The sequence below is a fragment of the Lissotriton vulgaris genome, chromosome 2_1 (genome assembly GCF_964263255.1).
Source record: "Lissotriton vulgaris chromosome 2_1, aLisVul1.2, whole genome shotgun sequence".
Lineage (NCBI taxonomy): Eukaryota > Metazoa > Chordata > Amphibia > Caudata > Salamandridae > Lissotriton > Lissotriton vulgaris.
This window is the reverse complement of record NC_141687.1, coordinates 2,064,279,536-2,064,291,587: the sequence shown is the minus strand read 5'-3', so window position 1 is coordinate 2,064,291,587 and position 12,052 is coordinate 2,064,279,536. Positions and strand designations below refer to the sequence as shown.

The 12,052-nt window shown below is 45.3% G+C and overlaps 1 protein-coding gene across 2 annotated transcripts in view; it reads right to left on the bottom strand.

Annotated features, from left to right (window-relative positions):
• Positions 1–12,052, bottom strand: part of DMXL2 (Dmx like 2) — a 2,078,996-nt gene that overhangs the window by 506,185 nt on the left and 1,560,759 nt on the right. Inside the window, exons 33-35 of one of the 2 annotated variants that reach the window (XM_086958287.1) lie at positions 3,585–3,702; positions 2,015–2,074; positions 982–1,068 (exon numbers count right to left, since the gene is read on the bottom strand). In XM_086958287.1, coding sequence (XP_086814413.1) covers positions 982–1,068; positions 2,015–2,074; positions 3,585–3,702 — 265 coding nt within the window. The remainder of the gene's footprint in view (positions 1–981; positions 1,069–2,014; positions 2,075–3,584; positions 3,703–12,052) is intronic. The other variant, XM_086958289.1, reaches the window with a different exon arrangement.

Genomic DNA, 12,052 nt, shown 5'->3' with positions numbered 1-12,052 from the left:
TGCAGCAACATGGCAAGAAGTGGGTGGGACTAATGCTAGCCCCAATTGTCAGGTAGAGGGGAAATAATTAATAAACCAGGGCAGAGTTTGCATCACTTAATCTCTGCGCACCTAAAACCAAAAAAATTAACTTAATGTACCTAGCGTTTTTGTAAAGAGCTTAAATACCTTTGGGGCAGTCAAGTTCGTGCTCTATAAAAATGCCCCCAAAAATGAATCTGCCATTGTGTAATGTACCTAGCGCTCATTTAAAGCGCTCCAACACCTCTGGGTCGTTTGAGTTCACATTATATAAACAAACGTCAGAGAAAATGAGATGGGAGTTGCCCAAGCATTGCCTTTACCGGTGCTGTAAGGTTGGGCTGCTGAAGGTCCGGTCACCGCGGCTTGCTATAGCAACAAGCAGAGAAGTGGAAGGGGTTTGGGGGGAAATCCTTGCCCTTTGAAGCCAGAGGCGAATTTGAAAACAGCGTCTGACATGTCATCTTGATATTTGAACGGGAGGGAAGATTAAGTGACAGACCCCAAAGCTGAACCACTGAAGACAGGCAAACAGTGACACAAGTAGGAATCAAAGAAAAAGATAGAGCTGCAAATCAACACAAAGACAGTCACATAATGTTAACAGTAAATTAGTGGTGCTCTGTGGGAGGAATCCAAACACAAAAAGGAGGGACTACAGTAACTAAGCATTTTTGAATGACAATGGAAGGGACAAATAAGAAGGCAATGGGCGGGCTGTAAACCCACTGAGTGAATACAGCATGTCTCAAAGAGACAGGGCATGCGCTGCCAAGGCTAAACTTAAAAAAGAAATCGAAATGGAAACAGTAAGGTAGCCAATTCCTGTGGGTGATACATGGGATGTGACGCCTTTCTGCAACATCTACAATTTAAGAATTTACAGTGGAAGGGAATTACTCTGGCACTCTTCGTGAAGTACAGTTTGAAATATGATATTAACAAACGTACAAGGCTCACCTTATTAACAGCAAATGCCATTATCATGTCAGTCTCTCTGTGAATAATTTTGGCCTTTCCTCCTGGATAGCCAAGATCTGCTTCCACCTGCAAAATATGCTTACAAATAAAATTCATGCTAACACAAAGTGTCCACTAAAACAGTATCACTTTGAAGTGATTTGGATATTATTAAAGCTAAAAAAACATGCAATAAAAAGTTCAGTGGTCCCAGTTCCAAATATATATTGGAAGAGTGAATGATAAGGTTTGTTAATAAGAGGATAGGGTATCGGAATTATAGTAATGCTTTAGATTTACCTCCATATGCAGACGTGCCAACACCAGGAAGCGCAATGTCCATGCACAGTCAATAGCAGAAAGAAAAGTGGTCTGAAGACCCATCAAGTGGTAGTCAAATGCTACAGTTTTAAATAGCAATACTGTCAACTGGACCCTCTATCCATTGACTGCATTCGATAGTATACAAGGGGAAAAGCCTAAAACATATGTTACATACATATTTTACATACTGCTTAACAAGCTATATTATTTATTTCTTATTAATGGACTAAGCAATAGATATAAATGCAGTAGTCAATGGTATAACATACAAGAAGAAAATAGCACACTATTTGGATTAATTGTGCATTTAGAAAAAGCGAGTGCCTGTTGTAATTAAGAAAATGAGTGGCTACCTAGACAATAAGAACATTAGAGAGGTTAACTCCCCATATAAATGTTGACACATGCCACTGATGAGACTGTAGAAAAATAAGCCACTGCAGTCCAGGTTTGATTGAGGGACAGGATCAACTGTTACATAATAATATTGAATAACTTAGGTTAAAATATTGAGTATTCTGCTTCCATTTCTAGGTACTATTTTCTAATAGGAACATACAAAAACATAAAAAAGATCATATTGCAATATATGAAAAATTAGTAATATGGAATAATGTATTAAATCTGTTAACAATATGGGATAATAAGGACTGGTACCACTGAACTTTTAATATTGAACTACAGGAATGGGTAGGGAAATGGATACTACCTTGTTTCTGTGGTCTTCTGCGAGGCAATGTCTGCCCTGCTCCACATGATCTTCTACAGACTACACAACACCACAACCACAAACAAAACACATGCACAAAGAAACAAATATGAAATGAATGAAAAACTCCAACTATAAATAAAATACTCCCAGTAAGTAAATAATGAAAAGTCAAAACATACAACATGACCATTAAGCAGCAACTTAAACAATCCAAGCTAAAATGTAAACCAAGTATGAGTAATTCTATGTCGTGTTAATGAGCTTAGACAGTCACTTCTGATGTAGATAAAAAATTTAAGAATTCTCTTAACATAAAAAAATATTTTTTATACATCAATTCTTAGGGATTTTTTACTGCTTTAATTAGGAACATAACAGACAAATATTTCAGTTTGAAGAGAACAGCACCAAGAAAAGTTCCAGGAATAATTTATCAAAATGATAGTATTTTGTGGAAAAGTGAATGAGTAACCATTATCTGAGTTTTAACTGGACCAAACATCTAAATATCGCCACTGCAAGAGCGGCAACACTATTGTTTGACCTGCACTCAACTGTATACGCCTGGTAAGATCTCATTGGGATATTTTGATATAGATACCTGAAGAAAGAAGCTCTAATAGTTGTATGGACTGTTGTTGTTTGGAGAATAGTACAATGAAGTTTTGCATAGTCTGAGGGGAAAAAGATAAAAATAAAGAAAGGCCTTATGAACAAAGCTAGGTACTATCTTTCAATCAATCAGGGGTTTATATAAATAGCACGGCTATTCACCCGTAAGGTTTGTAAAGAACCCTCTCACACTACTGCTCCATAATCTAATGACTTTCCAGGAGCTTTCTTCTTTAAGCCATCTAGCAATCCATGCAGGCACACCTGTCAGAATGGATGTCAGTGCCGCCAATATGCTTATGATCTAGGCACTCCTTGTGGAACAGGGTCTTCCAGTGATTCAGATATTGGCTGAGTTTGGTAAGCGACCAGCCTGGCTACGGATGGTGCATCTAACAAGTTAGGAGGTGGAAATATAGGCTTTGGAAATTATGTTTCAATTGCTTTGTCCCTCACCTGGGATAGAGGTGAACTATTTTTTCTGCTACTGTTGTTTCTTATTTTGACAAATTGTGAAATAGGTCTGCACTGGTATTTTACTTAGTATTTTGTAATGAATTTAATAGTGACTATATTTGTCTTTTAAGACGATGGTAATAGATTTGAACAGGCATTATACATAGTTATTGCAGACTACACAAATCGGATAAAATCTGTGAACATTGTTTAATGTTGCAATATATTTTTTTTAAATACACTGACATTTATACGACATTACTTTATTGCTAGAAGTGGTGTGAAAATACATCCAAGAAAAACCACTATCGACAGGGTGCAGCATGATTCTTGCATGCTAACGAAATTAAATATCTTCACGTGAGCAGCCCACAAAAAATAATAATGACTGAATGGTAGCCAACATCAAATGAATGAAATAAAAAAAACAAAAAAAACAAAAAAAAGCTCAGACCATGCCTTTAAATGGTACGTTACAATCTGTTTCTCTCAGTTTTACCTCACGTCGGTTTCTTTTCTTTGTGAATATATATCTTATGAATAATTCTTGAAGAAGCTCTTGCTTTACAAGAAAATGCCATAGCCGTTTTACTGGAAGTGCCGAAAAATCCTTTGATCTATGCAATGAGAAAAATGAGAAAAAAATGGTATTACCATGCAATGCTGTCACAAAATTTTATGACAAGGGGTACAATGGATGCAATAATGATAGCGTCTATATACTACAAACTGAATCGTTTCTGAACCATTTTAAACACATCGGTAAGAGAATACCTGAAATGCATTAAGAGTCAGAAAATAAGAACTAGTATTATTACTAGTATAAAGGTGTGACTACAATAGATAACACCTCCACCAATAGACTCTTAGCAAACCTGTCTAGTACGGACTTAAATATGGATGATGGGCCATCTCCATGTGAAAATCTATAATATCCAGATCTGAATTTTCAAGCTAGTAGAAACCCTTGGTGTAGCTTCTACAGCCCTGCTGGACAAAGCATACTACGGGGAAAGTAGGGCCTGGTCAGCATCGGTTGCGCTTAACCAAAAGGTCTAGACTAGTCGACAATGAGGCATAGAATGCTGAATACAGGTGTGGCCTAAAATGGGGTCCAGAGTATGGATTATGGAGATGGCAAAATCATATGCCGAGTGGTCCCTTGTGATGAGGGTGCCGAGCACAAGGCCAGGCCGAAGGTATGTCTTTGCTGATAGTGTGCAAGGGTGCAGGGGTTGGCCGAAGACTAGGCTCTGCACAGAGAAATTAATGTGAATGGCCAATGTCCGTGCCTCACAAGAGGAGTCCAAACTGGTATTGTAACATGGGTTTACCGGGCAGGAGCAGTCATTGAGCTCAGTGGAGCATTGGCAACGTCAAATGGCCTAGCAGTGGCCCCAGTTTGGCTTTGTCAACACTTGTTTTGCTTTTGTCATGGGTATTGTAAATAAAAATTTTGTGAGAGTTGCTGGGCGCTCACTAATATAACAAACACAACATTGGCTAAAAGCAAAACTATTTTTTTATTTGAAAAAGCAGGTATTTGGAATGTAAATAGTCTAAATGGCAGGTGAAACATGCACCAGACATTATCCTACTGCAAGAAACCCATCTCCGAGGTCATCATTGTAGGTCCCTAGATAGACATCGATACACAGTACTGGCACATGCAGGGTACACCGCCGGCTCCAGAGGGATGGGGATTTTAGAAAGAAAGGCGTTTCCCTTTATACCTGGGAAAACATGGTCTGCCCCTTTGGGGAGATATGTGGTCCCGAGTGGGCAGTGGAAGGGAATGACCATTAACTTCTGCTCGGTGTACACACTACCCAGTACAGCATCAGGCCCCCATGGTGGACACATTGGGTCGGTATCTTCTCGAGCTCCCGCAAGGAAGACTGATTTTCGGGGGGCGGGGCGGAGGGATATTAATGACAAAGTTGGATGTGTTGGGTGGGGGGTTCATCGGGGAGAAGAGCCAGGGCGCTGGGCAATTTCCTCGCCCACTTGGAACTCAGTGATATCTGGCGCTGTCATAATCCCACTATCAGACAATACACACACTTACCCGCAGAGCATGGTTTGATCACACAGATTCAGTTTACAGGCCAGTTAAAAGGGCCAAGACACATTGCTCGGGGGATATCCGATCATTCCCCAGTGGAGGCCTTGCTAGAAGGGCCTTCGCGGAACATATCCTGCCACCGAGGGTGGACCCATGGTACCTCAGACACCCACACTTTAGGCCTAGTGTGAGGGACTGTACCGACCACTTCTTTATGAAGAATGCGGGATCGGTGGACTCGGGGTAGTCATGTGGGAAGCTTTCAAGTCAGTGATCAGGGGACATATCCAGAGTTTGATAGGGGCCTCCAAGAAAGAAAAGGCACTGAAATGCACAGCTCTGGAGAAGGAGATTCAGGAGCAAAGGCGGGAAAGGAGGAGGGGGAAACCTGACCGGTAACTCACCTCCTTTGTCTGCATCAGAAAGAGCTAAGAAGGCTTTTAGAAGATGAGGCCAGGGCCTTCCAGCACAAAGTTTAAGAGATAGGAGATAAGGCCAGTAAACTCCTGGCGTGGTTGGACAAACGGGAGACTTCAGGAAGTGGGTCCCGGAGAAAATGGGATGACACGGGGATGAGACGTGACGGGGCATGAGTTTTCAGAGGCATTTGTGTCCTACTATGATGGGTTGTACACTTGCACTTGCACTTCTGGGTTTACTGAAGCGGATTGTGTCGATTTCCTGAGTGATATTAAACTTCAGGTTTTGACCGTCGAAGAAAAAGAGGGGTTGGAAGGAGACCGGATGGAGAGCCTAGCACAGTGGCACCAGGGCTGCAGTCCGGTAAAGCAGCGAGACCAAATGGTCTGCCACCGTAACTGTTTAAAGGCTTGTTGGACAAAACAACCAAGCACCTCCTTACTATGTTTCAGGAAGCCAGACAAATGGGGGTTTTACCGATAGATCAGCACAGTGTGGTGATACTCAGATAAGGGAAAACACCAACAAAGTGTGAGTCATACAGACCAATTTCCCTCCTGAATTTTGAGGTGAAGGTTCTGGCAACGGTGCTTGCTTTGCGCCCGAGAATGGTGATCCACTCCCTAGTACACCCAGTCTAATGTGGTTTTATGCCACATAGAGGTACTAGGCTCAACTTGCGTAGATTTTTCAGAGTACTACATGTTACTCAATTGGACTGCTCCCGCCCTTGGCACTACTGTCTTTAGATGCCAGAATGGCTTTTGATAGCATAAAATGGAACTACTTGTGGGCAGTCATGGTACGTATGGGGATAGGACAAAAGTTCATTGGATGAGTAAAATTGTTGTATGAACAACCTCTGGCGAGAGTAAGGGTAAAAACCTCAATATGCCAGGAGTTTCTCCTGCAGAAGGGAACAAGACAGGGGAGCCCCCTATCTCCAATTCGGTTTGCCTGGCACTGGAGCCACTGCCCGTGCTCTTCATGCCACTGGAGTCGAGGTATTCTGGCTGAAGAGGGGTGAAACCTTGTTTCCAGTCCAGGGAGGACCTGGCCTGGCAGTTCGGGCTGGAGTGTTCCCTTTGGGAACAGGGTCAAGACTGAATAGCATATGGCTGGGTTCAAACTGGAATGGCATGGTGAGCAAAAAAACGATGGATGCAGGCCCAGATCTCTGCACTGGGGTGAATGTATGATATTGTTCTGCATTCTGTCCATCAATTGTCGTTTTTTCATTTGTCACCCCGTGTGGGACGGGAATGCCCAGACGTGGACCATGTGCTCTATATGCCACTGGAATAAAGCTATCCTGGCAGAAGAGGGGTGAAACCCTGAAACCGATCCTAGGATGCTTGTTTCCATTCCAGGGAGGACCTGGCTTGGCAGTTCGGGCTAGACTGTTTTCAATAGGCACAGGGTCAAGACTGATTTGCATATGGCTTGGTTCAAACTTGAATGGCATGGTGAGCACAAAAACGATGGATTAAGGCCCAGATATCTGTACTGAGGAATGTATGACATTGTTTTGCATTCTGTCCATCAATTGTTCTTTTTGCATTTGTCACCCCGAGTGGGACGGGTATGCCCAGACGTGGGTCCTGTGCCTCCATGCCACTGGAGTCAAGCTATCCACGCTGAAGAGGGGTGAAACCCTGAAAACTGTCCTAGGATGCTTGTTTCCAGTCCAGGGAGGACGGTAGTGAGGATATAGGGGTTAACTGCAGAACATTGCTAAATTAGCATAAGTGATATGCTTAAACACCATTCTGCCGCTTTTGCACACAACACTACATGGCTCTGTTCTCGTAAATACACTGCTTGCGCTTCTTCACATGAGAACTGTCTGTTTTTCACATATCTAGACGTACACTGTGCTCTCTGTCTGCACATCATGTTCAAGGTTGAATCACGTTGGTCAGTCCCACGCACATAGACATAACATAGGGCACAGCTGTCCAACTGAAACTCTAGTGCTTTTTAATATGGCAACGCAGAGTCATGCATGATACTGACCACTGGTGCATTGAAACTAGGGCCCTAAAAGGGATGACCTTATCCCTAGTAATCGGTTCGCGGAACGAGGAGGATGGGAGGGGTAGTAAGGAATCTATCACTAACTAATGTCTCTTAGAGATACATCGTTACACAAGCAGTAACTTGTGCATCTGAAAGAGACACGTTAGTGATAGATTCCTTACCTTAGAATAGATACCCCAGCAATACCAACCACGGTGGTGGGTCTACGAACAGGATTACACCAGAAAGTCACAGAGAACAGAGCGGCCAAAGAAGCCGTATCCGGACTTGACTGTCAAGGCAGTAATGCTTGGTAAACGTGTGCAGCGAGGCCCACGTAGCTGCCTGACAAATGTCCTGCAAGGGAACGGCACGTCCCAAGGCAGTAGTGGCTGCAGTCGCCCTGTTGGAATGGGCACGCAGCCCCACTGGAGGCTCCTTCTTAGCCAACGAGTAACAGGTTTTTATGCATAGAACGGCCCACCGAGAGCTGGTCCGTTTGTGCACGGCCCAACCTTTTTTGGTGCCCACGTAGCCAACAAAGAGTTGGTCAACCACCCAGAACTGTTGTGTGCGGTTCAGGTAGAAGGAGAGCGCTCGTTTTGGGTCCAGACGGTGGAGCCTCTCCTCCTCTTTCGAAGGAGGCAGAGGTGGAAAGATGGTGGGCAAAGTGATGGTCTGCCCGAATGTGGAAGGGCGTAACAACCTTTGGCAAGAAGGAAGGACGGGTCCTTAGAGCCACCTTGTCCAGATGAACGGAAAGGAAAGGAGGTTTAGAAGAAAGGGCCTGGAGCTCACTCACTCTTCTGGCAGAGGTGATAGCTACCAGGAAAGCCGTCTTCAGAGTGATAAGATGCAAAGGACAGTTATCAAGAGGCTCAAAGGGAGCGCACATCAGATATTTCAAGTTAAGGTTTAAGTCCCATTGAAGCATGATAAATGGCACAGGAGGAAACGTGTGTGTGATGCCTTTCAGGAAACAGTTAACAACCGGGGACTTAAAAAGAGAAGGCTGATCAGGAAGCTGTAGGAAGGCCGAGATGGCTGAAAGATAACCCTTGATAGTGCCCAGAGCAGAGCCCTGCTGAGCCAAAGAGAGAAGGAACAGAAGGACCTCAGAAAGAGGGGCAGAAAGGGGGCAACGCCGGGGATAGAGTCAGCAGCATGGGACCTCTTGGCCCGAGGCCGGAGCCAGGGGTGCTGATGGCGCCGGGGCTGGATCCGCCGCAGGAGACGACGGACCAGCAGAATCTGGACACAGGACCGTGGGGCCCGAAGGCGCACCGGCGGGAGCCCCAGGCCTAAACAGGCGGTCCAAGGCAGCAAGGAATTCTTGCATCTGTGCAGGAGTCGCTGACGGACCCGGGTAAGGCGGGCAGGCCGTGGGACTCCCAGGCTCCAAATGAGCCGCAGGGGCAGAGCCCCTGTCCCCCTCGTCCGCATCCGATAACCGACAGGGGGACGTCGGAGATCGAAACGCTTCTTCTACTTCCTTTTGTGCTGTCTCTTACCTGAATCCGAGGGTCGAGAGGAGCGGTGGTGATGGCTCAGCAAGGGGTCACGGGAACGACCCCTAGATCTCCAACAGCGCGGGACGAGTGCCAAACTTCAAGCAACTTCCGGCGCTGTTCCCTCAGGGCCATAGCCTTGCAGTCCGGGCAGGACCAGGAGTCATGGTCGCACTCAAGGCAGTAGAGACAGACGTCATGGGGGTCCGCCACCGACATATTGCGACAACAGACCCCGCAAGACTTAAAACCAGGCATCCCTACTAGCACCAGAGAAAACCAACACAAGACAAAAGTCTCAAATAGATAGTCAAAAAATAACTAGGGTACGTGCTCTAACAGGATCTTCGCTAACTGGCGCAGAAAAAGAAAGAACTGACGCCAGTGCATGGGTGGCGCGTAAGTAGTCTCCGTGATGTAATCTCTGCGCATATGGCGCCAGCAAAGGACGCGGAGCCGCAGGACGCGACCTACTGCTGCGCAGGGGTACTGCTAAGCAAAACTTTCCGAATCCAGTCTGATGCCTGGGGATATTCTAAGGTAAGGAATCGAACACTAACTTGTCTCTTTCAAATTCCTAGCCCGTAGGAATAGGGCTCAGAGTCCTGCGTGTAGGGAATGGCTCCAGTCCTTCACAGCAATGAGTTACGCCCCTTCGACTTCATGATTGAGTCGGGATCAGAATGAGGATGGCTTCGCTGGGAAACTCACCAATGGGGCAGGCACTGGGGAAGGTTGTGGTGGCTTGAATGGCGCTGGTCTGGATCCTTCTGTGAATACAAGGGGCTCGACTAGCGCCAAGGGTGAACCTGCCACTGAAGAACCAGTATGGCCCTTTCCAAACACGCAGGGCCCGAAGATGCATTAAGGGGACAGGCAACCCAAATATGAGGTGCATAGCCTCAAAATTCTCAGAGTTGGGCGGGTGTCATTCCGGCTCCTGAAAACTCGGGGAGGCGCGGAGACGTCCCAGCTCAACCGTGGAGCCAGGCCTAGAGTGATGGCTCTCCCTCATCTTGTCGCACGGCTTTGACGGAAGGGGAGAAGTCGAACCCTTAAACAACTTCTTACTCTTCTTGTGGGATCTACCAGAGTGTGGTGACTGACTGCGATGAAGGGCTCCGCAACTGATACCGGGACCTTCCTCTTGTACGGGTTCGCGACCACTGCTGTGTCGTACTCCGGTGGCAAGGAGCTCAAGGGATCACTCCCTGAAGGCCTTGGAGTGCATGGTGTGGCAATCCATGCAGGTCTTGGCATCATGGTTGCACTAAGGACGCCAGAGACAGATGTGCCAGTCACCAATGTTTACTGTGACACATGCAGCAGGGCTTGAATCCAGCTATCCTCCTAGACATCCCTGGCACACAAGAAAACAAGTCTCAAAAAAGTTGACGAAAAGTAAAGAAAAGAACAGTCAAAGAATGACTGGGGGTCTCTCTCACTCCAGTTCTGCGCTGATTGGCGCAGAAGGAAAATAACTGATGTCAGGCACCGCGCACTGCCCTACTGGCGTGGACGAAGCCACATGGAGCTGAATGATGCCACCTACTAGTACGCAGGAATACTGCTCACAAAAATGCCAGAATCCAGTCTGACATCAGGAAACAATTATAAAGTAAGGAATCTGCGGCCAGAAGTCTCTTTCAGATACCTTGTATGCGTTTGTTCTTCCTAATGTCCTGTGCTAGTGGCTTATCACTGAATAACACTGGTGTACACTTATAACGGACAAACGTTTATATTAAACTCTTGCATCTCAATTGCGGTACAACAAAGCAAGTGTAGGGACCCAACATCCTTTATAAATCAAAAGGTCCTTAAACACTAAAAAAAAAATACATGAGCACACATAATCAGAAAGTCCAATAGTTTTACTCTATGAATCAGTGATATTAAGCCCTGACGAAGTCATGGGCGATACACCTTTGCGAGGAAACACGTATTGGCAGAGAAGTAATAAAGAATTAACGGTGTGACAACTGGAAACTGGAATTGTGTTACATTCACAGTGGACTTTCTAATGATGGGTGCTCAAAGATGTCTTTCAACTTTCATATCAGTACTGTGCAGTCATATGGGTCTATAACTTGCATATTGAGTTGGCCTGGCTTTTCTTCAGGATGAGGCTGATAATGGCTATACTGTATTCCACGTGCAGTCCATCACTGTCTCCAGCCTCTTTAAAGACCCATAAAAGCAGTGGCACTTCTTTAATTTATAGAACTCAGTGGGAAACTCACTGTCCCACAGAATTGTGTTGTAAGGCACATGTGTTATATCAGCTGTAATCTTCACTTTGTTATCTCCCTCCTAACATTTGTCTACCGACTTCTGAGAGGGTAGGGAAGCATAAGCCCTCCAGAAATGCTATATAAATCAATCAGAAAGTGAGCAAAAGCATTCATCATCTCTACTGGGTGGGTGGTCACAAAGCCAGGTCCAACTCGAATGGCAGGTCTGAAGAGTTGTGCTTATTGCTAGCAGAGTTACGCTCCAGTAACCATCCTGCTTTTTTCCCACAGCTAATAATGTCACCATTTAAGGAAAGCAGAGCATTTTTGGCTTGTGACGCATGGGCATTTTGGTCAAACTTTGGTCTTTCAGCTGACGTCGGAGTAGGTGGGTGGGAAACTTAGTATATTGCTTCATTAGAGTTGTAGAAAAGTGCCACTTTTTTGCATGCTCACCCCCACTTCTTGCTCACTGGTACGGATGTTGATTGGTTGTGCACTAGGTCCCTTGATAACCAGGCTCCCAGTGCTCTTTCCCTAAAAACAAGACAAATGCTTAATTGTACCCCAATTGGCAAGTTCTTTATCAACCCTGTAAGCCCCTGTTAAATAGTACCCCTGGTACCCAGGGGGGCATGGGTACTAAAAGGCTCTCTAAGGGCTGCAGCATGTATTATGCCACCCAAAGGGACCTACATACAAACAGCATGTAAACTGCCAT